This window comes from Mya arenaria, chromosome 9 (genome assembly GCF_026914265.1).
Source record: "Mya arenaria isolate MELC-2E11 chromosome 9, ASM2691426v1".
Classification (NCBI taxonomy): domain Eukaryota; kingdom Metazoa; phylum Mollusca; class Bivalvia; order Myida; family Myidae; genus Mya; species Mya arenaria.
The window spans coordinates 58,572,743-58,595,130 of record NC_069130.1 but is presented as its reverse complement, the minus strand read 5'-3'; the positions used below and the strand labels follow the sequence as shown (position 1 = coordinate 58,595,130).

The window sequence follows — 22,388 nt, the reverse complement described above, 5'->3', positions numbered from 1 at the left end:
GAAAATCATTTTTTTACAGACAACTTCAGCAATAGTTTCATTCAAAATACACAGCTTATCACTTCAGTCGACGTATCCCCATGTATTTGAAGTTACAGTAAATGCTCTTTTCAATCGCGTTAAAGGTTTTTCGGTGCTTTGATTAGATAGCATACGTTAGACAAGTTTTATGAACTTACACGTTTTAATTCTTTAAGGAAAATGATTCTATTTTCACGAGCAACTTTAGCAAAAATACCTTTTAAAACGCAGAACTTATCAGATGGTCGTTTTCCCGCAGTGAGGACAAACATGTGGTCAGTTAATGTATGTAGAAACTATGTTTAGAATACCGGTCAGTTAATGTAGTTGAATCTATTTTTAGATTATCGGAACTTGTCTGTTTTATGCATGAGATTATGATTGTGCTTCTTAAAGTTAATTATTGATAAATTTAATGTTATTAATGTTTTATGTAAGTACCTGTGTAGAAAAAGTACTAGTGCTGTTATGAATGCTTCGTACTCTTTGGATGTTAAACAGGTTTAATCCGAACTACTTTGCTTCACCAAACGTATGCATGACTCACTTTCGTATCCGGGCATGTGTGCTTATATAAATTGAAAGTCTAATGTCTAAAACTATGCCAAGAATACACCGGAACGAAGCTTTTATGAAAAAAATGAAAACATCTCATCAGAAATATAAACGCCTTAAATCATAGAATGAATAGTATCTTGTTATTGTGTTGCAGGTAAATTACAATGTATAGTATTTGAAGCATTAGCAATGCGAAACCTGAGATACAACTATTTTAAACTTATACAATTATTTTTGTTTCTTATCTCATAAAAGTCAAATAAAAAAGCGTCAGGTTATAATAACAAATCCTGCAGGCGATGGGACACTTGCGGTCAGTAATCGTTTCTGAAACATCATGGGCTAAACTCAGAGTGAATATCAATATGTTATCTTCCTACCAGAGCCTCCTATCTTGACCCTCATTAATCTGATAACTATAACGATCTAAAAAAAAGTTATATTCTGCTAAAAATAAAATGCCCAGATACATAATTACAGCGCGGATTTAGCCGAACAAGCAAAAACTCATACTCGGACTGCAACAAAACCAATCTATTTTTACGATTTCGACGTCATTCTGCTAAACATAGAGCGCATTGAGACAAAAAAAATGGGTTAAAACGACATGAATAGAAGTAGTTCTTTGGAGTTTGTAGTCTTAAGACTACCTGCGCGCATGTGCAGATAGTCTAAAAAACCGTCTGCATTCAGCGACTCAGCATTTTGGCGTATTACTATGGACTAACTGCTAAACAGACGGGCTCAAACCCCCTCAAAGCATCCACAAAGATACAGTTCGCATTGAGGTTACATCAACCGTAGCTTGAAATCCCGGCACGGTTATGCACCAGTCAATTGTAACCACGCCCCCCCCCAGGTCCGGAGGTATACTGGGGATAACCGGGAAAAGGGCAGTGTTTTTACTTTCCAGGTGGCCCCGCAGGGCCAGTTGACCGCGGTGGTTTTGTCTTAGCGCCAATTTTAGCGGAGATTGGGCCTTATATAGAGCCTCTGTGGTGTGGGGGCATTTGGCCGGGGTTTTACCATCATTTAATCCCCGCGCGGGGATTTTACCCGGGGTTGGCTGGACCGAAAGTCAAATTCCCCGCTATTCTCCGGACCTGGGGGCCATGGTTACAATTGACTGGTGCATTACACACGAATCTCTTGTTCCGAAACTTACTGCTTGAACAGTTTAAATTTGGTCAATACAAATTGACTTTCGCTTTGTTGCAAAATGACACAATTAATGCAATTTTATTATCTGTTTGACAAGTTATCAGCAAGTAACTCCATTAGAAGTAATACATGTAGTTAATAAAATCGGAGCGCAGTTTTGAACTTAACACTATCGTCATAACTTCGTGCGTGTTATAAAGTATGAACACTGAGTGTTATCTGTACAAATGACTAAGCCAATGTAAATATTTAATACTTATGCACATACACATTACGGTAGGTTCTATATACAACCATGCAGAACGCCTATGACAGAAAAATACTTGTTTTAAATATCAATGTTTGACGCTTGAATGCATGACTTGTTTGCCGGATTTTGAACATATTGTTAGACACATATTGTAATTTTACGTCGGATTTATATAATATTGCTGTCTTACTTGCACTCAAATACAGATCAAAATGTATGATGATGTCAATCGTATAAGGACGATTAAGTTTAGCATAGGTACAAGCTGTGGAAGGAATTATACTCTTTTCGCACGTCAGATTAAAATAATATGTTACTGGTATTCAAGAACCATATTCATGAAGTGTGTTACTTAAACATTTCAACTTGATTATAATTTTTAAATACCCTCGAATTTTCATCAAATTTATTCATATGCCTTTATTTTTTGGATCTTATTCCTGTTCTTTTTCATAGTCTTGGTTAAGAAAAAAATGTTAATTTGCTTTAAATTCAGTTTTTAATATTTGTTTCACTAAAATGAACATTTTCACTCAGATGCGTAATAAATACAACCTCAGATCTTTTTTATTCAAGCCAAAAAGGTTATGAAGTAAACACAATCACCTAAACTAATTATTTTTAACCCTTCTTTTGCTTATTGCAATCCTCATTTGTGTATGACTTGTTTCGTTACGGTTAAATTAGCATTGTAAACTATTTAAACGCACATAGTTATCGATGCGCTTAAATTAGTCCCGATATTTCACAATCGCTACGTCAACAGCAGGAAGTAAAATCCGCTTGAAAGATATGTACTAAACCTATGCAAAGAGAAAGTAGAAAGCTGGATGGAAATTCTAGTTTGCAAAAGGAATGATTAAATTACGTTTTTTTACTATTAAACGGACACAAGAAATGAAGAAAACATAGAGAGAATTATAAGCTAAGCAGATGAAAAGCAGAGAAATATTGGAGTTTAAACACATCTACTGATATTTTAAACGCAAAAAGGTAATAAAAAGTAACTCGAAATTGAACTTCCGTGTTCGGAATTTAAAAGGACCTTAACATTAAATGCAAAACGAAAATAACCAATAAATATATCAAATACATGTTATTTAGTGTTTCCATTTTCAATGAAATGTTTTAAGTAACAATGTCGATGAAAGGATATGCAAAATACTTACAATTTAGCCTTATTTATAATTATAATGTTTTTGTCTTATTCTTTTCAAATATTATATAAATTATTACACACACACACACAAAACTATTTGGCATAACGCCTTCATCAGTAAATAAAAAAAAAACAATTACAGGAATGAAATAAAGTCACAGACTGCTTAATGACAAAACAATAACAAAACTATATTTCTTTTATGTTTTTCCCCGGCATTTTCGTAGATAAATGATTATGATGATGATGATGATGATGATTATGTTGTTGATGATGAATGATGAATGCTCCTGCTGCTTCTGTTGCTGTTTCTGCTGCTGCTGCTGCTGCTGCTGTTGTTGTTGCTGACGATGATGATGATGATGATGATGATGATGATGATGATGATGATGATGACGACTACGTCCGCATCATTAAATGTTAAATTTAAAAAAAGACACAGGCAAAACAGTCGATTGCGAAATTTAAAACAAATTAAACTGCATTTTTGGGTCAGATACATATTTTAACCATAAACATAACTGTTACGTATATGCCCTGCTAGCTGGCCTAAATAGAAAATGGGCGATAAGTACGGGATTCAATGAACCCTCAACATCTCCTTTTTCAGTAAATAACTGGTAAACCAGACTTAGTTGCTATGGCGCTGGTAGATGGTATCCGCGTTGTCCGGGGGCCGGACTGGACTGGGGGCGAGGAAGACGGAGGCGAGGGTCACGTGGGGACTGTTACAGGTTACTTCCTGTCATGACTCATCAAAACACACGTGAAATTAAAATTGAATTCATTGCTGTAAAGCAGTATTTTGTGGATATTTGATTCCTAATGTAAAACGATAAAAAACATTTTTAGGCTTTTTTCCCTTAAATATACGAACGAGATATCAATCCCTTGTTCTATTTCATATAGCATTTCAGTTGCTTTGTCGGCGAAATTCCAAGGAAACCTTTTTCTTTTTTCCCCTGATGTTGCGAATAATTGCGTTAGTGACTTTCGTTTTTTTCAATTTGATAAGGCGATATACAAATATTTAGGAATATAAAACAAGTATAAATATATCACCCTTTCATCTTTCTACCTTCGTACAGACAACAACGAAGACAACACTGTTGAGGTACAGTGGGACATGGGGCAGACGGGGACATACAAAACCGGAAGCGAAGGGAAATGTGAGCTACGCATCCTTGACAGTGCCGCCGCGGGTAAGTGTTGGCTGAGTATGTTGTTATGAAAGTATTTTGTGGGAAACGCTGTCGGGGTATTCAAGGAGATGGGACAGACGGGGCGTTTAAAACCGGAAGCGAGGGAAAACTCATCCTGGACAACGCCGCAGCGGGTAAGTTGTGTGGACTGTTTATGAAATAATGGAAATAGTTTTAGTGTTATGCTCTCGGTTATTCTGGGACATGAGGCAGAGGGGACTTATAAAACCGGAAGCGGCGGAAATGTTAGTTACGCGTCCTGGACAGCGCCGTAGCGGGTACGTTATATCAGTTGATTATGTTGAAATGGAAGTAGTTTTTGAGTAACGCTGTCGGGTTTACTTAGACATGGGGCAGGTGGTAACGTACAAAACCGTAAGCGAAGGGAATTGTGAGCTATGCGTCCTGGAGTGGGTTGGTCATGTTAAAGCTGCACTTTTACAGATTGAACGTTTTGACAACTTTTTTTTATTTTTTGTCTTGGAACGAGCCAATTTTGCGAAAATTCATCTACACCAGTTATATAAGACTGCTGACAAAAAAAATCAGATCGCAGATTTTTATATATAAGTTAAAAGATTGATGTTTTATGCATTTTTCTTAAACCGTTAGTAACGGTTTAAGCCATAAAACATTTATTTTCGAACGGAAATATGAAAATCTGCGATCTGATTTTTTGTCATTGGTTTGCAGATATTTACGCAAAAAAAATGCTCTTTCCAAGACAAAAATTAAAAAAAGTTGTCAACACGGTAAATCTGTGAGCGTGCAGCTTTAAAATGGAAGTAGTTTTTGGGGTAAAATACATCGAGTTTAAATCGAACATGGGGCAGACGGGGACGCACAAAACCGGAAGCGAGGGTAAACTTTAGCTACACTTTTTTGACAGCGCCACAGCGGGTAAGTTGTGTGGGCTGGGTATGAAATAACGGATGTAGTTTTGGGGTTAATGCTGGCGGGTTATACTTGGACATGGGGCAGACGGGGGCGTTTTGAACGGGAAGCAGGGGGAGATATTATCTCATCCTGGACAGCGCCGCAGCGGGTACGTTGAGTGGGTCGGTTATGTTGTATGGAAATAGTTTTTTGGTAACGCTGTCGGCGTATTCTTAGACTTGGGCAAACGTGGACGTACACAACCGGAAGTTAGGGGAAATGTGAGCTACGCGTCCTTCACAGCTATCCAGCGGGTAGGTTGAGTGGGCTGGGAACGTTATAAAGGAAGTGGCTTTGGAATATGACGGGGACAAATAGGTTATGTCGGGGCACACTAAGTCATGAGGCAGACGGGTAAGTATATAACTGGAAGCGAAGGGAAATGTGAGCTTCCCGTCCTTGACAGCACCGCAGCGGGTAAGATAAATGGATTGGGCAAGTTTTAATGGAAATAGTTTTCGGGTGTGTAGATACAACGGGTCATATGGCAAACGGGGATGTATTAAACCGGAAGCAGGGAGAATTGTAAGCTACGCGTCCTTGACAGCGCCACCGCGGGTAAGTTGAGTGGGCTGGGTATATTATACGCGAAATATTTTTCCAGGTAACGCTGTTAAGGTACCATGGAACGTTTGGCAGACTTACAAAAGATAGGACATACAGCGTAAGTCGCGTAAGTAGGGGTAAATTTAAACTACGTGTTTCTGTTAGCTCACAATGGTATTAACTATTTGCTGTATTAATTAATCATTCTCGTGTCAAGGTCTCAAACACCAAGGGGAAACGTGCGCCGGATGCAAGGAATCCGATTTCCCAGGGACCCTGTGGCGCTGCAAGACCTGTCCGTCCGTCTCTCTGTGCACGCTCTGCTACTTCAAAGACCTACACGAGCTGCAACATGAATTCAACAGGGTTGACGTTCCTGGTTGGAGCGGGTAAGTACATAAGTTTAATTTGCCTGACTATTACTTTTGTATATACATTTATAAAAACTGCGCCCGAAACAAATACACAAAGTTAAACAAATAAATCCCACATTTGACATTCGCGATCATTCTTTTTGATGTAACTGTTTTAAAAGCGAAGTCAAAGTAATTGTTGAGAATGGTATAAATACAAGTTTTCACTAAATCTACACCCTTTTACATTATGTTTGGTTACTTTTCAAACTAGAATGCCGGTGAAAAAGCGGTCCATCAGCAACAAGATGCGGGCCCTTGGGATATTTAAGGGCGCCAAGGTGAAGCGGGGAGCAGACTGGAACAGCGGAAATCAGGACGGTATATATTTTAAATAATGTAATGATATTTTTATGATGTAGTATTTATATCATAACTGCTAATCCTTATGAACTGCCTTTTGGCAATTGCGATAAGCATCCGATGACGGCAACATCTTTGCATATGTTCATATCGCGAATGATCGCGTATAATTTACATGTAAATTGAATGTATTTTAACTTGTTATTGTTTTTTGTGTGTCAGCAGGCCACGAACAACTTAAATCAACATGCTGAAAAGTATAAAGTTATGATATGTTTAATATATTGCTGTCATTAGTGTTTCAATTTTACGTTCAAAATCAACTATGAAGTGGTTTAATTATTCCCGAGTTGTTATGACGACATATGAAAAACTGTTTCCGGTTACGTTCGGGTCGTTCTGTTTACAAAATGGGTGCGAAAAAATTACTGAATGGTTTTATTAAATGAAATTAAATATGTTTTATCAATTCTGGAAATGAATAATGAACTTTTAAAGGTGTAAATATAAGTAATGAATTGCGTGATTTATGTCATTATCGGGGATAATCACATCAACCACACAATCTTGCAATTCATTCCTTAAATATTGCAAGACATTTGATTGAACATGTATATATATATATATATATATATATATATATATATATAACGAATTAATTATTAAAGCAAGCTTTTGAAACGTCTAAGGGTGTCAGGTTGAAACGGAGAGATTATTTGAACAGCGGAAACATTGGAATGTATTCATAAAACATTTTAAAGCTGCACTCTCACAGATTGAACATTTCGACAACTTTTTTTTATTTTTTGTCTTGGAACGAGCCAATTTATTCGAAAATACATGGAAACCAGTGATATTAGACTGCTGAAAAAAAATCAGATTTTCATATTTATGTTCAAAAATTGATGTTTTATGGGGTTTTTCTTAAACCGTTTGTAACGGTTTAAGACATCAAACATCAATTTTCGAACAGCGATCTGATCTTTTGTCAGCAGTCATTTATCACTTGGTTTCAGATATTTACACAAAAATTGGCTCATTCCAAGACAAAAAATAAAAAAGTTGTCAAAACGGTAAATCTGTGAGAGTGCAGCTTTAAGGCATTTCTTATCTTTAGTCGATTTTCTTAAATTGTCAAAGTCAAATTTAAAGAGAGGTGCACGTGTTTTAAAATAAAGTTGTGTTTATTACATGACAATAATGTTTTTATTATTCATTATTAATTTATGATATGATATGACCACTGAAATAGTTAACATAGGAAAATGATTTAATTTAAAGATGCACTCTTGCTCCCAAACAAGATTTACCACAATTAATAAAATGTTTTAATATTACAAAAATGATGAATAAATGTCGAAAACAATAGTTCTTATGAAGGATACCGAGTTTAATTTGAAAGAAATTAGCATAAAACACGGTATTTCTACTTTATGAGACTAAAGTAGACCACAGTAAATCTTTTAGCATTGACCAATCATTTAATATTTTTGCGCCTCCTGCTATTAACCACACGGTTAAAATCTTGTTATCAGTAATTAATATTTTCCATAAATGCATTATTTAGTAAGTACTTTAAGGTTTATCAGTCAAAATTTATGTTTGGTATACATGTGTATGTATTGATTTCAAATAAGATTGTCTCTTTTAGAGAAGATGTTTTATGAATATTGCGGATCGTTATATTACATGTATGCATTGAGCTTTTATTTCATTTATAACTAATCTTTTTATGGAATACTTTGTCATTCGGTTTATCTGCGCGATTGTATCAGTTCGAGTTGCTTGCGTCAAGTCCATATGCGTGAGGTTCATATGCGTGCTTGAAGTACATATGCGTGAAGACCTTATGGTAAAGTCCATATGCGTGCGTGAATTCCGTATGCGTGAAGACCTTATGGTAAAGTCCATATGCGGGCGTGAATTCCGTATGCGTAAAGACCTTATGGTAAAGTCCATATGCGTGCGTGAATTCCGTATGCGTGAAGACCTTATGGTGAAGTCCATATGCGGGCGTGAAGTCTATATGCGTGCGTGAAGTCCGTATGCGTGAAGACCTTATGGTAAAGTCCATATGCTTGCGTGAATTCCGTATGCGTAAAGACCTTATGGTAAAGTCCATATGCGTGCGTGAATTCCGTATGCGTGAAGACCTTATGGTAAAGTCCATATGCGGGCGTGAAGTCTATATGCGTGCGTGAAGTCCGTATGCGTGAAGTCCTTATGGTGAAGTCCATATGCTTGCGTGAAGTCCGTATGCGTGTAGTCATTATGGTGAATTCCATATGCATGCGTGGATCCATATGCGTGCGTGAAGTCCATATGAATGCGTGAAGTCCGTATGCGTGAAATTCTTATGGTGAAGTCCATATGCGGGCGTGAAGTCCATATGCATGCGTGAGGTCCATATGCATGCGTGAAGTCCGTATGCGTGAAGTCCTTATGGTGAAGTCCATATGCGTGCGTGAAGTCCGTATGCGTGAAGTCCTTATGGTGAAGTCCGTATGCGTGAAGTCCTTATGGTGAAGTCCATATGCATGCGTGAAGTCCGTATGCATGCGTGAAGTCCATATGCGTGCGTGAAGTCCGTTTGCGTGTAGTCCTTATGGTGAAGTCCATATGCATGCTAGGATCCATATGCGTGCGTGAATTTCATATGCATGAAACCCATATGCTTGCGTGTAGCCCATATGTGTGAAGTCCTTATGCGTTCGTGAAGTCCTCTTGTGTCAAGTCCTTATGCGTTCGTGAAGTCCTCTTGTGTAAAGTCCTCATGCGTTCGTGAAGTCCTCTTGTGTAAAGTCCTTATGCGTTCGTAAAGTCCTCTTGTGTAAAGTTCATATGCGCGCATGAATTCCATATGACTTGTGTGAAGTCCATTTGCGAACGTGAAATCTATATGCGTGAAGTCCATATGCGTGCGTGAAGTCCGCAAGTGTTAATGAAGACTATCCTATGATATGCATACATTGGCCTCTTGTATTTTAACATACATGAAAATGCTTATTTAGTCATTGTGACTGATGACTTGATGTGCGCAATATATTATTTCGAATGTTCAGGCGGCGATGGAAAGGTCGGTACCATAACTGATGTAGTCAACTACGGGACAACGGGGCCATGGCGTGACGCGGTCAAGGTCAAATGGCTATCTGGGGACTCCAACCAATACCGACTGGGCTACAGGGGGAAGGTGGACCTGGAATGTGTTGAGGAAACCCCGGGCCTCGATTACTACAGGGACCACCTAATGCCCATGAGTAAGTGCCGAGAAATTGAGAGGGGAGTTTAGACGGTCATAGTATGCTAATAAATAAGACTTATAGCCAATGTAAATGTAAAGACATTCTTGGCTAAGTGGGAAAGTGGTTGTGTTTTGTGTCGGGAAAACTCCGAACCGGGAATAAGTAGGAAGTAAGAAGTTACTGGCATAAGGGGCAGCCCATGAATGTTTATTACCCATTAATGTACATAACCAATTAATGAAATACACTGTATATAACCCATTAATGTGTATTACCCATTAATGTATATTACCCATTATTGTTAAATACCCATTAATGTATAATACCCATTAATGTATATTACCCATTAATGTATATTACCCATTAATGTATAATACCCATTAATGTATATTACCCACTAATGTATATAACCCATTAATGTATATTACTCATTAATGTATACAACCCATGAATATATATTACTCAATAATGCATATAACCCATTAATGTATATAACTCATTACTGTATATTACCCATTAATGTATATCACCTATTAATGTATATTACCCATTAATGTATATAACCCGTTAATGCATATTACCCATGAATTTTAGTACCGATTAATGTATAGTACAACTACATGTAAATAATAGAGAACACAAGCGTGTGTGTAAAGATAGACTTGGATACAGGGGAGTTACCTTTGTAATGTTAGGAGAATACCCCGACCTACAGAGCCTACCCCATGCCATTACGTTAGTGATACGTTACTGATATACTAGTAACACTTGAATTTGCAATGCCATTATATAAATTGTGTAAAGAGGTCCTTCAATACAGAGGTAAACTAGGCTTGAAGTACTTCATGGGGCCCTTTATAAGTAATTTACAATGTTTTGTGTTTAAAAATTGTGCCTATAAATTGTATTCATTTTACAACGATTTTGAGGAAAGTTATATAAACTTGTACTGAGTCACTCTCGTTGGCACGAGAGTGAGCGAGAGTTTAGTCCAGTCTTGTTGGAGAAACAGGAGAACCCGGAAAACAACAACAAGTGTCCTGCTTGGTGACCACTACTAAACTCACAAGCGCCCAGGCCGGGAACTAGCAACTGCTGGGTCTCGAGCTCGGCCCGCAGAGCCACCGCTCGTACGTGTGGTAATGCATGGTACGAAACCTGTCTTCTTTTCTTCCTTCATGACTTCCATAGTCACATCGTACATGCGTATGTGGTCGTGCATGTCACGAGATCTGTCCTGTCGTCTTATTCTTAAGTTCTATCTCTCCCTTCCCGACAACCATCTCCTCTCACCTTCGTTTTTAACTAAGATGAATTAATTCATCTACTGCTCTGTTCTACCATCCTCAGTCTCGCTCACCTATCTCTCTCTGTCTCTTTTCTCATGGATATACACTTACCATCCTTTCCTTCAAATATATTTCCTTATTGTGTCTCTCTCTTCCATCTAAACCTCTTTTACCAACATCACCCATATTCCCTGGTCTTTTTTCGCTGGCCTTAATCCCAGCCTATTCTGTACTCTCTGCTCATCAGCACACCTTCTCTCTCCACTCCACTACCTCTATCTCTCTCCTATGTTTCCCCACATTCTCTCTCCGTTGCCCTTTGCTTCCTTTCTCCCTCAATCCTCTCATTTTTACACCCACTCATATCTTTGTTCTCGTTTTCAAACTATCCATCTCTTTCTCTCTCCGTTACCCGTTGGCTTCCTTTCTTCTTCACTCCTCTCACATCTTATTCTCGTCTTCCAACTACCTCCTCTCTCTCTCTCTCTCTCTCTCTCTGCTATTTTTCACAACTTCTCTCTCCACTCGTACAAGCATTCTGATTCGTCGATAGTAATTATTGGATAAATTTTGACCAATACAATACACATTTGGCTAACTTTAGCCGTGACAAAGTATAAACTTCTGTTATACAATTTGCTGAGGTTATATTTAACGTTATACGGCAAAGAAAATATCCCGAAGTTAAGTGGGTGCAATGATTTGTTCCAAATCGAGTTGAATTCAAATTTCTGTGTCGGACACTGACGTCAGAAATTTAAGTAAACGGCCCATCATCGATTTATGTAATCATTAACAGAAAGGAGCGAAACGCTCCTGGAAAAATAAAAAAAGTGCTTATACAAATGTTAAGAACCATAAAGGAATCTGATATTAGCACATACCAAACCGATTTCAAAATGTTCTATTACAGTTTTTACAGTTTACAGTTTATTTCCAAATACATCTAGACAAAAATGCCCATGGGTATACATAATATAATTACGAAACATGTTTCTAAACATAGTCAAGGTCCAATACATTCATATAAGCAACTGATCAACATTATAAATACATCAAATCATGCGACCAAATGATATATCATCAATAAACTTAAATTTAAGCGTGAAGTAGTTAATGTTAACAAATAATATTACATCACATTAGGCCAAATGAGTTAAAAGCTTATATTATTTTGAACATACTTATAATCTCATGACAAAATGTGCACAAATTTACGTAAGATTCATTTTAGTTCTTTTTGTTTTACATTTTGAGCAACAGCGATGTGCTCAGGTGAATTATAGATTGGAACACAGCACATGAATGATTCTGTCGTGTTTGGCATTTGTTTCAATAGCACGGTTTTGGGGTCATCCTTTTTACCGTCCATCTTATTCATTTGACGAGATATTGCCATAGCTTTCGTGCTGATAACTTTGGCCATTACAAAGCAACCATACTGACAGGTGCGGATCCAGGATTTTACGAAAGAGGGGGCTTAACTTAGGAATGTAACCTTTTGAGTTGCGCCCCTTCCTCAGAACCGAAGTGTATTTGGTTAAAAAGATTGACAGTGGGCATTCGGAATAGTCCCCTATGCGAATTTTAACAATTTCTAGTCGGAAATGGTGCATTTTGGGCGTAATTTTTTTTTATCTCTTATATTTAAATAAAACGTAAATTTGGACAATTTTAGGTTTGGGGTGGAGTCGGGAGCGCACCAGGCGCCCCCTCTTGTTCCGCTAAGGGTAAAAAGGGAAAAGTAAATTAAAACATATGGTTGCCAGATATCAATGCGCCAATTTTGTACAGAAAGCCACATAGCTCTGGTAATTCAAGTTAAGTTTTACCTTTTTTCCAACTGAAACGAACGACGAGCCTTTTGCGTTCGGCCTGTGACGCTCTTGTTGTGATTCTGATATGGTGTTCGTATTTCGGAAACAGGGTTTTGGATTTTCCAAAAAATCTGCTTATAGTTTCTATACTTCCCTTTAAAGTCATTTTCACAAGAGCCGTTTTTTTTATCTAAATGCATATACCATCGATTTTTTTAACGAACTCATTTTCTTTTTTTCAGACACCAACTTTAAACCAGGTTGAATAAGCATGCCCTTATTGCTTTCCCTTTTTCTCGTATTTTTCCTTATTTTGCATTTATAAATCATAATAAAATGTTTTCCTTATTATTGCCTTACCTCCTGTCTAAATTAACTTAGGTAAAATGGGCAATATAAATATCGTTTCCTATTTTTACTATGTTATTTATAGTTTACTTACCCTGACACGAACCAATTTTATATCTTTTAAAAACTAACTTATTCCAAAATGAATGCTGAAAACACTCCCAAGCTAATGTTCATAAATGTTCTTAAAATATATAAGAAACTATGTCCCTTAAAGGCCTAGTGTAAGGAATGTTTGGCATGATAATCCCCTGCTGTGCATCTTCTGCTAATTGCACTTGTCACAGTAGGGACCAATTTCCTGTATATTGGTTTATTGACTTAGGGCCATTTAGGGTCCAATATTATAATGCAACCTTCTAAAACTGCACAGCAGGATACTCAGATTGGCGATCTGATAAGAGGGATCAAGGCAAGTAGATTAAGATCAATACACAGAGGTTGTGTACGATACCCCGATTTGAGGGTGGGGGGCGGGGGTCACTTATAGAAGGCTTAAACTAGGCCTTTAAGCAGAAGATGGGGCAAATAAGTTAGTTAATATCGTGAGACCGTTCGGTCGGTCGGTAGAGATGGGAACTCAGGTTTTAGAGTCAGCAGGACAAACGTCAACGTCAATGACAAAGGTGTTATACACATTTTGTCTGCATAATAACATAATAACAGTTTGGCCATGGAAAATAAAACTTCTCTTGCAGCCTGTAGTTCAAAGGCCAAGGTCAAAGTTAGTTTTTTCTTTGGACAACTTCGTCCACAAAATAATCCGAGTATCGCAACACCAAGGCCCTGGTATTTCAACTTCATTGGTATTTTGTGCTTTATCAATGTATCAACCACTTGTTCATTTGAGGTCAGTATGTCAATGGTCATTGACACCTCATGCAGTCTAGTAGACGATTTTGATGGTGCTTATTATTTTTATTTATGACTCCTTCATGTATGTAATTTGCATCCCCAGCACATATTTCCCTTACACAATGAATGCAAACTGCATGCATATGATCAAAGTACAAGCACTCTGCTGCAATATGTTACTAAATTTGATTACTTAATACAATTCTTATTAAATAGCCATCAATATTAAATGGTTCCTGATGAATGCAACGACTGTTAAATTAAAATTGCTAATATCTTTTCTACATCTATTTGAGATTTTGCCATATTTCTATCTGAATGTTATTCATTCAGTTAAAACTCGCGTTGTCGAAGTCGCTGTGACCTTTGAAAATTCCACCCTATATATTGGAAAATAAATCGGTTTTACTGTAACCTCGAGATAACAGAGTTCGACATAGCGTGTTTAACTGTACCGTATAAACATCCTGTATTACAAGTAATTTTAAAATGATTTTTTTTTATAATACTGGATAACATATATATACATAAGATAGTTTATGTAGTTTGCTAGGTAAATGGTTTCATCGGTTTGATTAATACTGGATAACATATAATAAACATAGTAATGAAATCATGAATACTCATTGCATACAGACACTACCCCGGTCACACGGACGTCAACAACCGCTAAGCCAGCCATGAAACCTAAACCCTCCATACGGCGGCAGGCGTCCACTATGACTCGGGCGCAGGTTGGAGACAAGGTGTGCGTCGAACTTCCGGAAGCAGCTCTTAAGGAGATGCAGAAGGGCCATGGAGGCTGGAGTATGCGCATGAAGGATGTAAGTGAGCTTTAATGTCATAGATTAATTGTGTATAACAGTGTAATGACGATTGACAAATCACCAAAGCAACTACAGTCGAACCCCGTTGGCTCGAACTCGCTTGGCTCGAAATCCTCGTTTGATCGAGCTGGATGTAAAGTATTGATTTCTTTATGCTTCATGGAAGCATTCCCGCTTGACTCGAACATTCCGAGGCTCGAGGTAATTTTGCCGGTCCCTGGAAGTTCGAGCCAACGGGGTTCGACTGTATTGCAACGTGTTTAGATCATATGTTGAAGTTTTTCAGCTAATGATAAATGCAGCCATATTTTATTTAACAAATATCCTTAATTTGGTCAACCGGTTGTTTGATTGGCAACTTACGACATGTCAATTAGAACATCACAATAAACATGGTACAGAGTAAAAAGTTTGGTCATAGACACTGTTGTTAAGCCATCAGTCCGTACTGTTTTAACCGGAAAATAGACAATGATACATATAAAAAATACATACACGCGTGTGCGTACTTGCAGTACATTGGTCAACACGGGGTGGTACGCAAGTTCGAGGAGAACGGTGACTGTGTGATCGACTATGACGACAAGCAGTGGCGCTTCAACCCGGAAGCCCTCAGAAAGGTATGCTACTTCCGATCAATATGTATTATACCTAGCAATATTTTCATGATTTGCACGGGGCTAATTATATATATGTATACGAGTGAAATATGTGCGTGAAGTTAGCACCGTAGCACCGTATCACCATATCACCGCGGGGATGCGGTGCTAGCACCGTATCACCATCAAAATCAATACAATAAGAGCATTAATCTCGAGGAAACATGTAAGGCTCGTTCTCGCAGAAACGAGCAAGGGGACCATAGGGACCTATGTCACTGTGTAGCCGAGACCTGGCCCTAGGTGATGGCACATGTGAATACCCTAGGATTTTAGGCAGGCTATGCGGGATAGGGACATGAACTCGATCCCCCATGCCAATTTGGCCCATATTCAGACACTGTTATGGTGCGGATGCCTTAAAAACGAGCAAGGGGACCAATGGCACTGTATCCAAGGGTTACCTGGCGGTGTGATACATTCGGGGAAACTGTTAATACTACGAGGATTTTAGTCTGGCCCCGTCCTTAGCCCAACATTGTGCGTATATGGGCAATATAAGCCCTACTGACCCCTACCATACATGTAAGGCTCGTTCTCGCAGAAACGAGCAAGGGGACCATAGGGACCTATGTCACTGTGTAGCCGAGACCTGGCCCTAGGTGATGGCACATGTGAATACCCTAGGATTTTAGGCAGGCTATGCGGGATAGGGACATGAACTCGATCCCCCATGCCAATTTGGCCCATATTCAGACACTGTTATGGTGCGGATGCCTTAAAAACGAGCAAGGGGACCAATGGCACTGTATCCAAGGGTTACCTGGCGGTGTGATACATTCGGGGAAACTGTTAATACTACGAGGATTTTAGTCTGGCCCCGTCCTTAGCCCAACATTGTGCGTATATGGGCAATATAAGCCCTACTGACCCCTACCATACATGTAAGGCTCGTTCTCGCAGAAACGAGCAAGGGGACCATAGGGACCTATGTCACTGTGTAGCCGAGACCTGGCCCTAGGTGATGGCACATGTGAATACCCTAGGATTTTAGGCAGGCTATGCGGGATAGGGACATGAACTCGATCCCCCATGCCAATTTGGCCCATATTCAGACACTGTTATGGTGCGGATGCCTTAAAAACGAGCAAGGGGACCAATGGCACTGTATCCAAGGGTTACCTGGCGGTGTGATACATTCGGGGAAACTGTTAATACTACGAGGATTTTAGTCTGGCCCCGTCCTTAGCCCAACATTGTGCGTATATGGGCAATATAAGCCCTACTGACCCCTACCATACATGTAAGGCTCGTTCTCGCAGAAACGAGCAAGGGGACCATAGGGACCTATGTCACTGTGTAGCCGAGACCTGGCCCTAGGTGATGGCACATGTGAATACCCTAGGATTTTAGGCAGGCTATGCGGGATAGGGACATGAACTCGATCCCCCATGCCAATTTGGCCCATATTCAGACACTGTTATGGTGCGGATGCCTTAAAAACGAGCAAGGGGACCAATGGCACTGTATCCAAGGGTTACCTGGCGGTGTGATACATTCGGGGAAACTGTTAATACTACGAGGATTTTAGTCTGGCCCCGTCCTTAGCCCAACATTGTGCGTATATGGGCAATATAAGCCCTACTGACCCCTACCATACATGTAAGGCTCGTTCTCGCAGAAACGAGCAAGGGGACCATAGGGACCTATGTCACTGTGTAGCCGAGACCTGGCCCTAGGTGATGGCACATGTGAATACCCTAGGATTTTAGGCAGGCTATGCGGGATAGGGACATGAACTCGATCCCCCATGCCAATTTGGCCCATATTCAGACACTGTTATGGTGCGGATGCCTTAAAAACGAGCAAGGGGACCAATGGCACTGTATCCAAGGGTTACCTGGCGGTGTGATACATTCGGGGAAACTGTTAATACTACGAGGATTTTAGTCTGGCCCCGTCCTTAGCCCAACATTGTGCGTATATGGGCAATATAAGCCCTACTGACCCCTACCATACATGTAAGGCTCGTTCTCGCAGAAACGAGCAAGGGGACCATAGGGACCTATGTCACTGTGTAGCCGAGACCTGGCCCTAGGTGATGGCACATGTGAATACCCTAGGATTTTAGGCAGGCTATGCGGGATAGGGACATGAACTCGATCCCCCATGCCAATTTGGCCCATATTCAGACACTGTTATGGTGCGGATGCCTTAAAAACGAGCAAGGGGACCAATGGCACTGTATCCAAGGGTTACCTGGCGGTGTGATACATTCGGGGAAACTGTTAATACTACGAGGATTTTAGTCTGGCCCCGTCCTTAGCCCAACATTGTGCGTATATGGGCAATATAAGCCCTACTGACCCCTACCATACATGTAAGGCTCGTTCTCGCAGAAACGAGCAAGGGGACCATAGGGACCTATGTCACTGTGTAGCCGAGACCTGGCCCTAGGTGATGGCACATGTGAATACCCTAGGATTTTAGGCAGGCTATGCGGGATAGGGACATGAACTCGATCCCCCATGCCAATTTGGCCCATATTCAGACACTGTTATGGTGCGGATGCCTTAAAAACGAGCAAGGGGACCAATGGCACTGTATCCAAGGGTTACCTGGCGGTGTGATACATTCGGGGAAACTGTTAATACTACGAGGATTTTAGTCTGGCCCCGTCCTTAGCCCAACATTGTGCGTATATGGGCAATATAAGCCCTACTGACCCCTACCATACATGTAAGGCTCGTTCTCGCAGAAACGAGCAAGGGGACCATAGGGACCTATGTCACTGTGTAGCCGAGACCTGGCCCTAGGTGATGGCACATGTGAATACCCTAGGATTTTAGGCAGGCTATGCGGGATAGGGACATGAACTCGATCCCCCATGCCAATTTGGCCCATATTCAGACACTGTTATGGTGCGGATGCCTTAAAAACGAGCAAGGGGACCAATGGCACTGTATCCAAGGGTTACCTGGCGGTGTGATACATTCGGGGAAACTGTTAATACTACGAGGATTTTAGTCTGGCCCCGTCCTTAGCCCAACATTGTGCGTATATGGGCAATATAAGCCCTACTGACCCCTACCATACATGTAAGGCTCGTTCTCGCAGAAACGAGCAAGGGGACCATAGGGACCTATGTCACTGTGTAGCCGAGACCTGGCCCTAGGTGATGGCACATGTGAATACCCTAGGATTTTAGGCAGGCTATGCGGGATAGGGACATGAACTCGATCCCCCATGCCAATTTGGCCCATATTCAGACACTGTTATGGTGCGGATGCCTTAAAAACGAGCAAGGGGACCAATGGCACTGTATCCAAGGGTTACCTGGCGGTGTGATACATTCGGGGAAACTGTTAATACTACGAGGATTTTAGTCTGGCCCCGTCCTTAGCCCAACATTGTGCGTATATGGGCAATATAAGCCCTACTGACCCCTACCATACATGTAAGGCTCGTTCTCGCAGAAACGAGCAAGGGGACCATAGGGACCTATGTCACTGTGTAGCCGAGACCTGGCCCTAGGTGATGGCACATGTGAATACCCTAGGATTTTAGGCAGGCTATGCGGGATAGGGACATGAACTCGATCCCCCATGCCAATTTGGCCCATATTCAGACACTGTTATGGTGCGGATGCCTTAAAAACGAGCAAGGGGACCAATGGCACTGTATCCAAGGGTTACCTGGCGGTGTGATACATTCGGGGAAACTGTTAATACTACGAGGATTTTAGTCTGGCCCCGTCCTTAGCCCAACATTGTGCGTATATGGGCAATATAAGCCCTACTGACCCCTACCATACATGTAAGGCTCGTTCTCGCAGAAACGAGCAAGGGGACCATAGGGACCTATGTCACTGTGTAGCCGAGACCTGGCCCTAGGTGATGGCACATGTGAATACCCTAGGATTTTAGGCAGGCTATGCGGGATAGGGACATGAACTCGATCCCCCATGCCAATTTGGCCCATATTCAGACACTGTTATGGTGCGGATGCCTTAAAAACGAGCAAGGGGACCAATGGCACTGTATCCAAGGGTTACCTGGCGGTGTGATACATTCGGGGAAACTGTTAATACTACGAGGATTTTAGTCTGGCCCCGTCCTTAGCCCAACATTGTGCGTATATGGGCAATATAAGCCCTACTGACCCCTACCATACATGTAAGGCTCGTTCTCGCAGAAACGAGCAAGGGGACCATAGGGACCTATGTCACTGTGTAGCCGAGACCTGGCCCTAGGTGATGGCACATGTGAATACCCTAGGATTTTAGGCAGGCTATGCGGGATAGGGACATGAACTCGATCCCCCATGCCAATTTGGCCCATATTCAGACACTGTTATGGTGCGGATGCCTTAAAAACGAGCAAGGGGACCAATGGCACTGTATCCAAGGGTTACCTGGCGGTGTGATACATTCGGGGAAACTGTTAATACTACGAGGATTTTAGTCTGGCCCCGTCCTTAGCCCAACATTGTGCGTATATGGGCAATATAAGCCCTACTGACCCCTACCATACATGTAAGGCTCGTTCTCGCAGAAAACGAGCAAGGGGACCATAGGGACCTATGTCACTGTGTAGCCGAGACCTGGCCCTAGGTGATGGCACATGTGAATACCCTAGGATTTTAGGCAGGCTATGCGGGATAGGGACATGAACTCGATCCCCCATGCCAATTTGGCCCATATTCAGACACTGTTATGGTGCGGATGCCTTAAAAACGAGCAAGGGGACCAATGGCACTGTATCCAAGGGTTACCTGGCGGTGTGATACATTCGGGGAAACTGTTAATACTACGAGGATTTTAGTCTGGCCCCGTCCTTAGCCCAACATTGTGCGTATATGGGCAATATAAGCCCTACTGACCCCTACCATACATGTAAGGCTCGTTCTCGCAGAAACGAGCAAGGGGACCATAGGGACCTATGTCACTGTGTAGCCGAGACCTGGCCCTAGGTGATGGCACATGTGAATACCCTAGGATTTTAGGCAGGCTATGCGGGATAGGGACATGAACTCGATCCCCCATGCCAATTTGGCCCATATTCAGACACTGTTATGGTGCGGATGCCTTAAAAACGAGCAAGGGGACCAATGGCACTGTATCCAAGGGTTACCTGGCGGTGTGATACATTCGGGGAAACTGTTAATACTACGAGGATTTTAGTCTGGCCCCGTCCTTAGCCCAACATTGTGCGTATATGGGCAATATAAGCCCTACTGACCCCTACCATACATGTAAGGCTCGTTCTCGCAGAAACGAGCAAGGGGACCATAGGGACCTATGTCACTGTGTAGCCGAGACCTGGCCCTAGGTGATGGCACATGTGAATACCCTAGGATTTTAGGCAGGCTATGCGGGATAGGGACATGAACTCGATCCCCCATGCCAATTTGGCCCATATTCAGACACTGTTATGGTGCGGATGCCTTAAAAACGAGCAAGGGGACCAATGGCACTGTATCCAAGGGTTACCTGGCGGTGTGATACATTCGGGGAAACTGTTAATACTACGAGGATTTTAGTCTGGCCCCGTCCTTAGCCCAACATTGTGCGTATATGGGCAATATAAGCCCTACTGACCCCTACCATACATGTAAGGCTCGTTCTCGCAGAAACGAGCAAGGGGACCATAGGGACCTATGTCACTGTGTAGCCGAGACCTGGCCCTAGGTGATGGCACATGTGAATACCCTAGGATTTTAGGCAGGCTATGCGGGATAGGGACATGAACTCGATCCCCCATGCCAATTTGGCCCATATTCAGACACTGTTATGGTGCGGATGCCTTAAAAACGAGCAAGGGGACCAATGGCACTGTATCCAAGGTTACCTGGCGGTGTGATACATTCGGGGAAACTGTTAATACTACGAGGATTTTAGTCTGGCCCCGTCCTTAGCCCAACATTGTGCGTATATGGGCAATATAAGCCCTACTGACCCCTACCATACATGTAAGGCTCGTTCTCGCAGAAACGAGCAAGGGGACCATAGGGACCTATGTCACTGTGTAGCCGAGACCTGGCCCTAGGTGATGGCACATGTGAATACCCTAGGATTTTAGGCAGGCTATGCGGGATAGGGACATGAACTCGATCCCCCATGCCAATTTGGCCCATATTCAGACACTGTTATGGTGCGGATGCCTTAAAAACGAGCAAGGGGACCAATGGCACTGTATCCAAGGGTTACCTGGCGGTGTGATACATTCGGGGAAACTGTTAATACTACGAGGATTTTAGTCTGGCCCCGTCCTTAGCCCAACATTGTGCGTATATGGGCAATATAAGCCCTACTGACCCCTACCATACATGTAAGGCTCGTTCTCGCAGAAACGAGCAAGGGGACCATAGGGACCTATGTCACTGTGTAGCCGAGACCTGGCCCTAGGTGATGGCACATGTGAATACCCTAGGATTTTAGGCAGGCTATGCGGGATAGGGACATGAACTCGATCCCCCATGCCAATTTGGCCCATATTCAGACACTGTTATGGTGCGGATGCCTTAAAAACGAGCAAGGGGACCAATGGCACTGTATCCAAGGGTTACCTGGCGGTGTGATACATTCGGGGAAACTGTTAATACTACGAGGATTTTAGTCTGGCCCCGTCCTTAGCCCAACATTGTGCGTATATGGGCAATATAAGCCCTACTGACCCCTACCATACATGTAAGGCTCGTTCTCGCAGAAACGAGCAAGGGGACCATAGGGACCTATGTCACTGTGTAGCCGAGACCTGGCCCTAGGTGATGGCACATGTGAATACCCTAGGATTTTAGGCAGGCTATGCGGGATAGGGACATGAACTCGATCCCCCATGCCAATTTGGCCCATATTCAG

The 22,388-nt window shown here is 41.6% G+C and overlaps 1 protein-coding gene across 1 annotated transcript in view; it reads left to right on the top strand.

Moving 5' to 3' along the window:
• Window positions 1–2,752: 2,752 nt before the first annotated feature.
• Window positions 2,753–22,388, top strand: part of LOC128246216 (E3 ubiquitin-protein ligase MIB1-like) — a 53,410-nt gene continuing 33,774 nt past the window's right edge. Inside the window, exons 1-9 of the mRNA XM_052964408.1 lie at window positions 2,753–2,983; window positions 3,760–3,883; window positions 4,238–4,351; window positions 6,051–6,222; window positions 6,461–6,567; window positions 9,612–9,809; window positions 13,143–13,160; window positions 14,740–14,927; window positions 15,446–15,550. Of these exons, the coding sequence (XP_052820368.1) occupies window positions 3,790–3,883; window positions 4,238–4,351; window positions 6,051–6,222; window positions 6,461–6,567; window positions 9,612–9,809; window positions 13,143–13,160; window positions 14,740–14,927; window positions 15,446–15,550 (996 nt within the window). The 5' untranslated portion in view covers window positions 2,753–2,983; window positions 3,760–3,789. The remainder of the gene's footprint in view (window positions 2,984–3,759; window positions 3,884–4,237; window positions 4,352–6,050; window positions 6,223–6,460; window positions 6,568–9,611; window positions 9,810–13,142; window positions 13,161–14,739; window positions 14,928–15,445; window positions 15,551–22,388) is intronic.